This window comes from Condylura cristata, unplaced genomic scaffold, assembly GCF_000260355.1.
Source record: "Condylura cristata isolate star-nosed mole 26May11 unplaced genomic scaffold, ConCri1.0 scaffold00012, whole genome shotgun sequence".
In the NCBI taxonomy this organism is placed as follows: domain Eukaryota; kingdom Metazoa; phylum Chordata; class Mammalia; order Eulipotyphla; family Talpidae; genus Condylura; species Condylura cristata.
In genome coordinates, this window is record NW_004567113.1 from 18,539,655 (window position 1) to 18,550,318 (window position 10,664).

General features: G+C 34.9%; 1 protein-coding gene across 4 annotated transcripts in view; it reads left to right on the top strand.

The window, feature by feature from the left end:
• CDKL2 (cyclin-dependent kinase-like 2 (CDC2-related kinase)) overlaps window positions 1-10,664 on the top strand; it is a 33,283-nt gene that overhangs the window by 18,782 nt on the left and 3,837 nt on the right. For 3 of the 4 annotated variants that reach the window (XM_012724260.1, XM_012724261.1, XM_012724262.1), the window contains 7 exons: window positions 1,042-1,171; window positions 1,739-2,037; window positions 2,589-2,682; window positions 3,132-3,255; window positions 3,485-3,591; window positions 7,230-7,317; window positions 8,148-8,657. In XM_012724260.1, coding sequence (XP_012579714.1) covers window positions 1,042-1,171; window positions 1,739-2,037; window positions 2,589-2,682; window positions 3,132-3,255; window positions 3,485-3,591; window positions 7,230-7,295 — 820 coding nt within the window. In that variant the 3' untranslated portion in view covers window positions 7,296-7,317; window positions 8,148-8,657. Of the gene's footprint in view, window positions 1-1,041; window positions 1,172-1,738; window positions 2,038-2,588; window positions 2,683-3,131; window positions 3,256-3,484; window positions 3,592-7,229; window positions 7,318-8,147; window positions 8,658-10,664 lie in introns of those variants that run through there. The other variant, XM_012724263.1, reaches the window with a different exon arrangement.

The window sequence follows — 10,664 nt, forward strand, 5'->3', positions numbered from 1 at the left end:
GTATAATACTGACGCATGTTTTCTGGATCTTACCAACCCAGAGTTGGCATAAGGCCTCCATATCAGTAACAAACAATAGTTCTCTTATAGCTCTACTCACCTACTTTGCAGGACCTCAAATATCTACCAACTTACTTCCAGTTTACCCTCAGCAATAACATAATTTCTAGGAGTGATCCCTTGCCTTCTTCACTAAATTAGGGCTCTTGGTTTTCACAAAGCAGCCACTTCAGACTTTGTTTCTATCTCCCAGTGGTGACATCTGAATTTCAGGTCACTGATATCTATATTGCTACCCACAAATGATGCCATCATCTTGGGTGCTAATGCAGTTGCAAAGGTTCCAGCCCAGTGCCAAACTTACATCATATCCACTCCTCTGGTGCTGCTGACACTGCTGATGTGTTGGGTCCCTTGATATACCAAACCCACAGGAGCCAGAGCTGCTGGCATAGTCTCTTGTGCTATTCCAGCTGCTGGCATCAGTGCAACTAACTATAGTGAGATGCATGATAATGGCCATTGCTGTGTATTTTTTTACATATCTATTTAAAATCTAGCTAATAAAAGATAGCTGGCTTTTCATATTTGCATTCAGTTAGTTGGCTGCTTTGGCTGAAGGATATGAAGAAATTCTGGCCTCGCATAATGTATAGCTAGAAAATGGAAGCATTGAACATTTCACTTTAAAAAATATTTATTTATGCATACAGAACAAGGGCACAAGCTAGAGGTGCAGGGGTGGTGACAGGATTCCCCAGAGACAGAGTAGGGAGCAGAATAGGCAGACTGACAAACTACACTGCTGAGGGGAGCAGTGGGTGGGTCAGGAGAGGTCTATGTCACCATGTGGGTCACCTCTGGGGCTGGGATAGAACTCGCATTGAAATGGCTACAGCTAGCTTACAGTGCTGCGTCCTAACCTGTTGTGCCACCAGGGAGGGTGTTGAACATTCAATTTTTAAAACAAGTATCTTAAAAACATTTTTTCTAGATTTATTTGTCTTATACTATTTTATTGACAAATATATTTTTGTTAAGATTTTCTCAGGAGCTGCAATTAAAAGTACAGAAAGATAACAGAAATAGTTCTTTATCTAAAAAATCCCTAAACAGAAAGAAGGAAAAAGATGATGCCTTGGGTGAAGAGAGAAAAACACTTGTGGTACAGGTAAATGTCCAAGTTTTGATAAAGTATATTAAACTTTAATATATCTATTATTAAATTTTTGGAACAACCATTTTATAAAATTTTCTGAGTAATGAACATGTACACATAGCACTTTTCTCTAAATGAATGGAGAGAAATATATAATTTTAAGAATTTTATATAAAGTAGAGCACTGGGTGTTGGTTATTGAATTTATTTTAACTTTACTTTTCCTAGTATGCTATCCAAAACCTGTTTTTGATAAGTCAATTCAAATCTACCACCAACTTTTTCTCATTTTCTCAAATGAATCAAAAGAAAGAATTCTCTATTTTGTGTTCTATGTAAGAATAGAAATGGACACGTTTACTTCCCATTGAAATGTATATATTTGAAATTATATATCCAATGTCCATAAAAATGTACAGATATATCAGAACCAGTCTGACCAAGAGTCCCAAGATTAATTTCAATTCCCTAGGTAGAATAAAGGAAACAAGTGCATAAAAAAGGCGATATTTATGATTTATAGGAAAAGTGATTTCTCATTAGATCACTAATGTTATTACTATTTTTATTGGTGGTCAGGATACCAATGCTGATCCCAAAATTAAGGATCCTAAAGCCTTCAAAATAAAAGTGTCAAAAGGTGATGGAGAAAAAACGGAAAAAGTCAATAAAGCTTCCAAAGCCAGCTGTTCTCACGACAGTGGCACAAGCTGCACCCGAACAGTGCCTTCAGCAAGCCCCCGAGTCGCTGGCAGCGGCAGCGTGGACCACACCAAGAGTCCAGGCATGGCCATCCCCCCACTTTCGCACAGTTTTTCTGCTGTGGCTCCTGCTGTTAATTCTGGACTGGGGACCATCCCAGGAGTTCAGAGCTACAGGTATGAATTAGGAAAATAAGTACAAAATGTTATGTGAGGGTTTATTTGCAAATTGAGAAAGTGTAGATTCAGCTACATTGTGTTACTGCTCAGGCTTCGCTGCTGTTCATCTTGTCAGGTTGCTATTTCAAAAGACTTTTGGCCTATTTGCTTTTGATTAAGCAAATGTTCATTAGTTCTAAAAATGCAAAGTTGTATTGTTTCTCGTAAAAGGAAACTACAGCTGGTGAGTCTAATACATGGAAGGAATTTGTCCTAATCAGTTTTTGTTTATGAGGGTCTGCTGCTGTGGGGTGTGGCTGGAGTTACATAGTGGTACAAAGATGGTCCTTTGGGAATTTGGCTGAAAGGGAAGTAATTTGATGATAATTAGTGGCTGGGTGGGAGGCATGAAGCTAGGTGTAAAACGAAATATTTCACCAGATCTGTGAGCATTGTGTATTTTTTTGTCAATTCTGATTAAGTGGATGTCACTTGGTATTCTGTCTCTCAGTTTTGTACATGAAAAACTAAGTAATGCTGGTTCTAACATAAAGTTTTTGTTGTTACAGAGTGGATGAGAAAACCAAGAAGTATTGTATTCCATTTGTTAAACCAAATAAACATTCTCCATCAGGCATTTATAACTTTAATGTGACCACACCAGTAAGTGAATTATTCCTACTAGTAAAAGAGCAACTGCTCTTCTAGTCTTTTATTTATTATTATTTCTAGACGTTTATTAACATTAAGTATGGTAATGAAGGGCTGAGAATTTTACTTGGAGGCATATCATAAAGTACAGACTTAATTGCTCGTAATACCCATGTTTTAACCTTTTACTGCTTGCCAGGACTAACCGTGAAGGTTGGCAAAGGGAGGAGAAACTCATAGCAATCAAGTAATTCACTTCTTATCAATTTTAATACATTTAGTAAAAAGGTTTTTAAAAATGGATGAATTTTTATGTGTGTGTTATGGATATTCTTTAGATTTTTGTATTCAAGCTCTTGAAATCAAAAAATTTTAGGATATAAACATGTAGCTACAAAAGACAGTAAACCTAGCTTACCTGGAAGCTAATTGATTTGTATTAACCATTATGATGGTATTAGGTCACTAATGAGAAGAACCTACTGCAGGCAAATAAGAAACGAAGAGAATACTCAAAGACAGATGTCCATTTGCCTGAACTAAATTATAATAATCTCCCTGAATTAAGAGCCTTGGAAGGAGTAGGTATGTTTATAATGTTTTTATTTTTCAACCCTTTGTTAAGTTATTTAAAATGTATGTTAAATGTATGTTAAGTAATTAAGAATATTTAAAATAAAAATTCATAGTAATTTTACATATCTAATTGTGTAAATATATAAAATATGTACACACTGAGGGACAGATCATAGAATGTGAGAAACCAACAAAATGTCTAATTTTTTTCACTATGCTTATGGTTCCTTTTATCTAGCTCATAATTCCAGGCTAATGAGGAAAGACAACAAAAATATTTCAGAATCTCGAATTCCTTCTCTGGCTGCTATTGACCTTCATGCCCCCAATACTGCATTACATCAGGTACAGAAATACTCTTGGTGTTGATTCTACAGGTTGAATCAAATTTGGGCTCATATTTCCTGTTAAAGTATTTTAGGGTGTGCTTGCTTTTGTGGATTAGGCAGGTTTGTTGGTGGGATCTATCACATTTTGCTTAAATTTATGGTTCATTGCACTTAGTATCTTGATTTTATGTGTGTGTGTGTGTGTGTGTGTGTGTGTGTGTGTGTGTGTGTGTATAGCCCACCTATTGGTTTTGTAGGAATATAGATATTTTATGGTAGTTTATAGTCTTTTACTACATTAAATCCCAAACATATAACCTTTCTTTCAAAACTGAAACTGAATTTTTTTATTCTTTTAAATCTATTGTTGATTATAGATGATGAACACCTGAAATATATATATAATTCATAATAATATGTTACTGAAATAAACAATAAAGAAAAAATGTTTGATATCTTTCCCCCAAGACAAGCTACTCTATTCATATTAAAGATTTGCTTTTCTGTACAGTCATTTTTATTTTGTAATTTCTTTTTACCTTTGAAAATATTTATTTCTACTACTTTTAGATCAACAACTATGTTAAGAAAGTTATTGGTTGCTTTAAAAATAATTGCATTAATAACAATTAAACTAAACTCTTAAATTTCCTGAGCCAACTACAACTAGCTGCACACTTTTGATATGTATCCCTATACTTTCCTTTACTTGTTTTTTTCTTGTTTCTTTTATATTTTTTATTATTTTTACATCATTCTTCATTTTGTGCATTTTCCCATCTCAGTTGTAACCCCCATGTCCCTTTACTTGTTCAAACAGATTTTTCACATTTGCTTGAAACTAGGTAACTTTTTCTTTTAAATTTATTTCTTCATCATCATTATTAAAGCATTTCTGTTTCATAGATGGCATTTTTATGTTACCTCCTTATCCATTTAGAGCCATTACCTATTCTTAATGCATTAAATAATAATATTGTAGATAACAAATTACAGAGACAGTAACAGTGATACTGAGGAAAAGATTGACTGCTGTTGCTTTGCCTTTTCTCTAGTCAAAAATTATCTCAGCTAGCAACATGATCAAAATTAAACAAGTTATTGTGCTAAGATTAATCACTATCACAAATTTTATATTTAGGAACATTGTTCTCAATAAATTCTTTGTATATTAATTTACTGTGGATTTTGAAGTAATTATTTACTCTTTTTGATTATGCTATTATTAAAAGCAGTTTTCATTTCATGCAATGGAAGACTGGCTTTCTGTACACTTTTAAATAATTTTACTTGGTGTTTTGAAATAATTTTTTCAAAGATTTATTTATTCATGTGCACAAGAGCTGGGGTGCAGGCCAGAGATGTGTAGATTGAGAGGATTCACCAGAGACACAGAGGGGAACAGAGCAGACAGATTGAGTGAAATACACGGTTGAGGAAAATAGTGGACAAGATAGGAAAGGTCTGCTGTGCCATGTGGGTCACCTCTCTAGCTGGGGATCGAACTCGTGAGGTGCTACAGTGGCTGCAGATTGCTCCATAGTGCTGTGTCTTAACCCCTTGCACCACCAAGGTGGCCCTGAAATAATCTCATTATATTTATTAATCAGTTATGCATTTTTTCTCTCAGTTTAATTATTAAGTTTCTAGCTGTATTTAAAATACAATAAAGAAAGAGATTAGGTGTTAGCAAAAGCTTCTGATGTCTGTGATTTTGGGTGGGAAATTCTCCAGCATTTGAATTATTGTTTCTCTGAATATAATATTTTGTTTTTCTCTAACTGCTTCAAGAGTTAATCTTTGTCTTATATTAATTTGTTTGAATATGATGTGTCTAGCATAAGTTTCTTTGAGCATATCAACTTTGGGGATGCTGAACTTCTTGAAACTATAGATGTTTACCCTTTTTGTCAAATTTGGGACATTTTAATCATCATTTCTTCAAATACTATTTGCATAGTCTCTAGGTTTTTTTCTGAGACACCAATGACATAAGTTTGACTTTTTGACATTTTTGCATAGGTTCCTAAAACTCTGTAGGCTTTTTCCAATCTTTTTGTTTCTGTGCTTTAGACTGGGTAATTTCTATTGATCTACTTTCAAGTTCTTTGACTCTTTACTTTGTGATTTCTATTCTGCTATTAAGCTCATCTAGTGAGGTTTTCAAAATTTCAGATGCTGTACATTTTAGTCCTAAAATAACAAGTTGGTGCTTTTAGAGCTTCTATTTCTTTGCTGAGGATTCTTTTCCACTCATAATTTCAAGTATGTTTTCCATTACCTCATATAACATAGTTAAAATGAGTGCTTTAAAATCTTTGTGTGTTATATGTAGTATATAAACAAATAACATTATGTATTTAAAATTCCAACATCTGGACCATCAGTCTGGAGAACTGATATCAATTCCCTTGAGAATTAATCTAACTTCCCTGGATCTTTATTTGTCTAGTAATTTTAAATCATATTTTGGACAGTGTGAATGTTACATTGTATAGCCTCTGGGTCTACTTTTTTTTTTTTTTTATGAAGATTTGTTTATTTGTGCATACAGAACTGGTACAGACCAGAGGCTCAGAGGTGGTGAGAGGCTTCAGCAGAGACAGAGTGGGGAACAGAACAGGCAGATAGATGAAGTACACTGCTGAGGGGAGCAGCGGGTGGGTCAGGAGAGATCTGCCACACCATGTGGTCACCTCCAGGGCAAGCAGGAATCGAACTCATGCGGAAGCGGCCTTAGATTCTCAGTGCTGTGCTTTAACCCGCTGTGCCACCAGGGAGAGCCCCTGGGTCTACTTTTTAATCCTCTGGATCTAAAGAGGATCAGAGATTTTTGTATTAGTAGTATGTCATCCAAGTTTTGATTACACTCTAAGTTCTACTTTACCTTCTGTAAGAGGTGAAATCTTTGTAATTCTCTTTGCTTTTTTCTGTGTTTGTATAGTTCAGGGGATAGTTGTAGACTTGTGTAGGTGATTTCAATTTCAGTTCAGTTCTCTGAGCCTTTACTATGTTGGGTTAGATCTTCCCCATGCATGCATACTTCAGGAATTAGGATTGATATCAATTAATTAATCCTAAATTCTAGAATTACTATTAATTGACTTCTGTGGGTTTATATACAGAATTAGAGGGTCTTTTTCTAGATCTCTCTCCCCTAGAATTGCTCCTATATGTTTTGGCCTACAGGGATCCCTTTTCCTGGTTTGTCTGGCCATAAAGATAAGGTTTCTTTCAAACTTTTAGGCTCTTGCTCTTCCTCACTACTCTGAGATTCTGTACTAACCTTTGGACAAAGCCGTGGGATTTAAGAATAAACAATATTGAAACCTTCCTTTACCTGAGAGGTCATGTCTCCAAATTTTAACTCTACTCCTCAATCCTTAGCTGTTTTTTTTTTCCTCAAAAGGTTTTTTGTTTGTTTGATAATAAATAAGGCAGATTTGGTATAGTGTGCTTACTGGCATTTCACTATTATCTTTTAACATACATAGAAACAAAGAAGTAAAAAAATATCCTCTTCTATGAGAATAACTTGAACTATAGGTCTTTTATTTTGAATGTCTGATATTTGAATGACCAGAATTGGAATTTTTGGGAAGTGTGATCTGAACAATTACTGAGAATCCATAATACCCAATTATTAATTTATAGGCATCAGGATCCCCTCTGTCAGAAGTTTTGGAAGCTGATCTGCCCCGAGTGGAACACCAGCACTGAGTGTCATTTGGCTCTAAAATTGGTAGGTTTGATTTCTTATACTTAAAGCTGTGAAACCTTTCATGGGATAGATTTTTGAAGCTTGAGTTCTTCAGATGAATTATTTTCCAGTGATTGATTTCTTGAGAACTGATAGTCATAGAGTTGTAACACTTAAAAAAAAAGCCGAGGCTGTGTTTTTCTCTGGGATGCAATCCCTTTTCATAAAATTTATATCTCTTGGGCTTAAATTAGTCTCCTGTATGTTATTGGTTATGGTAATGTAAATTCAGGGTGATAAGAATCCAGAAAGAAGTATAATTATCTCCCTTATCATTCACTTTTATCCTGTGGACTTATATAGAAGAAAAATATAATGTTTTCTTGGTTATCATTTTTCCAAAAAAAGGAGTCAGCACTATTCTAAATATAACAGTACAAAAAATACCCACATCAGACAGTTTTAGTGATAGTTTGCAGTTTCAGTTACTTATAGTCAACCTCAGCCTGAAAATGTTATGTATATAGTAAGATATTTTGGTGTCCACATTCACCTAACTCCTATAACAATGTATCATTTTGATGGTTATATTTTATTAGTTATTGTTACTAATCTTATTGTGACAAATTTCTAAATTAAATATCATAGCTGTGTATGATACATGTATATACAGTATATGTATCATACAGATATTTGGGTACTATCTGTAATTTCAGGCATCCACTGGAGGTCTTGGAATTTATTAGAATGTATTCTTTGTGCCTAAGGGGGTATGATTGTATCTATACAAGAAAGCAAGTGTGATAGAGGTCAAGTCCTAGACATATTTTATGTAAAATATTTGATGGCATATACTTTCCCTGTGCTTTTAGATGCTGTTCTCCACTTGAGGGGACATCCTTCTGAAACAAAAGTGCTGATATCCTAGAGGGGGAGATTTGTGGGGTTTGATTGTTTACTTCCTAACTGCCCGCATTTTCTGAGAAAGGCCTTGCAGAAGAAAGAAAGACTTCCATATGTTTCAAAGGAGTAATGAGCAAAGTGCCCCTCCTCAACTGTTATCCTAACACCTTTCAAGTCCAATGATGCATTTCAAGATAAATTCAAAGAAAGAATAGTGATGTGGTTCTTGTTACATGAATGTGTATTTATTATTTGTAGCCTGTGTATTTAAAGCTATTTAAGATCACAAGTGAGTAAAAAAAGGAGAGAGAGAGAAACATTGTATAAAGGTATGTTATTCATGCATTGACCTTTATTATCTGTGTAAATGTGTATGTTTATTTAGGAGTGGGTTTGGTGGAGATAAGTGGCAAAAATGAGAATCAGTTGAATAAAATGAAAAAAACAAGGATCATAAAAAAATGTTCCTTTACCCTACTTAATGTTCCTTTACCTTACTTAACTGTAAATCTTGCTTGTTTCTAGACTTTAAGGAGATCTGTAACTGCACTCAGTGGATAGATGTGTGTCCTTGGTTTCTGTGATTGTTGTTCATGTTTGATCAGTGTACAATGGGAATCTGGCATCTCTGCTGCAAATTTGGCAACAAAAGCTTTTGTTTCTGTTGACCTTATACAACTCTATCACTGGATAATCCTCTATATTATACAATTCTGGTGCTGCTATTCCTATATGAAAGGATGTGATGAGTGAGAGTGGTGAAGAGGACCTTAATCGGTATCTTAGAGTCAAATACTTCTTGTTGAAGTTGTGTTAACTACTGAAAAAGGGGGTATCTGCACAAAATTAAGAGATGGGATGCACGATTACCAGTGGAATAGGACTGATTACTTTTCTCTGGGCAACAAGCTAGGGAACTTCCCAGCTAAAGAGGCTTTGCGGAGGACACTTCCACTATCAAGGGCTTTACATCTGTCCACAATTAGTTTGAGGGTGATATTAGAACCCAGAGGTGTCCTTCCCAAAATCTTTTTACCAAGGTGCAAATAATTTACCCTGCAGTCCATATATCTTTTCTAATGTCCTGATCTACAACTTTTAGGTGGGAGAGTTAAACCAATTTAGTGTTTGGTTACTGGGTTTCCAGTTATTTTCTGCATTTATCATTTTAAACAATGGTTGTTAAGAGAATTAGACTAGGTATAGGTTTTCTTGTTGTAACCAGTTAACAGTGTGTTCTCCTTTCCAAAAGTCATTGCTTAGCGTTTAGCCCAGCAATTTAACTAGCACTTTTTGTTGTTGTTGTTACACTGAGGAGCTAACCACTGAAATTGTAACCTTAGACACTTGGACTTCAAAAAGAGTGGAACATTTGGGAAGAGGCAAAATAAGGAGTTCGAATCTAGAAGTCTAAAAGTGGCTCAATTAAAATATGGTCTTGATTTTGAAGCTCTGTCTTTAACTTCCGACCAGATACCTGACTAGCTTGGTATGGCTAATATCCTCAAAAAGCTAGTATCGAGGCATTAATAGGATTCTATTGGCAGACTACAGCATGGAAAACAACAGACAATACTTACAAGCAAAGAAGCTTCCCAGTTTATTTCAAAAAGTTGTTTTTGTTTGTTAAAGTTCAGTGTGAAAATATCACTTCAATGTCTGAGGATCTAAGATCAGTTACCTTGTCATTTCTCTATTTACTTTTAGTATTTTTTGCCTTTTAAAACTTTTGTGAAACTTAGAATTAAAGAACTAAAAATCATTTACTCTAAGTTCAAGTTGAAACTCTAGGATCATATTTGGTTAGAATCTTGACATAACTACTTAAAAAGAAATTTTTTGTAAATTGGAGCTATATATACTGAACCACAATAATCCTTTTTTCAGTTTAAGGTTATTTTATCTCTCCATACAAGGATATGATTAAACCACATCCCAGTAAGAAATATGTACCAGTGGGGGAAATGGACTTGTTGTGTGTATGTGTGTTTTAAAATGAATAAATATTATACCTCACTGAGCTCCATAGATGGTTTTTCTTTGAATTTATTTAATTTACAGAGTATATGTAATATAATAACATTGTGTGCTACTTAACAAATAGGTGCTTTAAATAAGTTTCAAATAATTTGAGTCAACATTAATATTCAGAACCCTATTTATTTACTTAATCATTTAAATATTTTATTTATGCATACAGACATGCGGTACAAGCTAGAGGTGCAAGGGCGGTGAGACCATTCACCAGAGACAGTGGGGAGCAGAACAGGCAGATCAACGAAGTACACTGCTAAGAGGAGTGACAGGGGAGAGGTGTGCTGTGCCATGTGGGTCACCTTCCTGGCAGGGGATGGAACTCCTGCTGCAATGGCTAAGAACAGCTTTATAGTGCTGCACTTTAACTGCTGTGCCACCTTTGAGAGCCCGGAACCACTCATTTACAATGTCTCTACACTCTCTTAAAATTTCACAACTGACACAATTTT